Consider the following 314-nt stretch of genomic DNA (forward strand, 5'->3'; position numbering starts at 1 on the left):
CATTCCGTCCCCCTTGTCCCCCTGCTCCACGGGGTAGCGGCGTGCCCCGGGTCCAGCAGCATGGCACTTACTGAGGAGGGCTCCTCCGTAGAGCCGGATGGGGGTCCTGCTGCTCACCGGCTCCTCGTCGAAGACGGCATCAAAGAGCTGGTCAGGGAAAGCGAGGGCCTGGCAGAGGCAAGGGAGAGACTCAGCAGCCTGCGCCACGTCAAAACATGCCACATCAGGCAGTAGCGCTGACACCCAGCCTTGATGGCATCGGAGCTGCTGGCCAGGAAACGGGAAATTACGGAGGCACAAGAAATATCAGAGTG

At 62.1% G+C, this 314-nt stretch overlaps 1 protein-coding gene across 1 annotated transcript in view; it reads right to left on the bottom strand.

Annotated features, from left to right (window-relative positions):
* Nucleotides 1-71: 71 nt before the first annotated feature.
* The window catches only part of TP53I11 (tumor protein p53 inducible protein 11), a gene marked incomplete at its 3' end in the record, with an annotated part of 2,264 nt that continues 2,021 nt past the window's right edge, over nt 72-314 (bottom strand). Inside the window, exon 4 of the mRNA XM_010144666.1 lies at nt 72-168. Coding sequence (XP_010142968.1) covers nt 72-168 — 97 coding nt within the window. The remainder of the gene's footprint in view (nt 169-314) is intronic.

Source organism: Buceros rhinoceros, unplaced genomic scaffold (assembly GCF_000710305.1).
Source record: "Buceros rhinoceros silvestris isolate BGI_N320 unplaced genomic scaffold, ASM71030v1 scaffold25871, whole genome shotgun sequence".
Lineage (NCBI taxonomy): Eukaryota > Metazoa > Chordata > Aves > Bucerotiformes > Bucerotidae > Buceros > Buceros rhinoceros.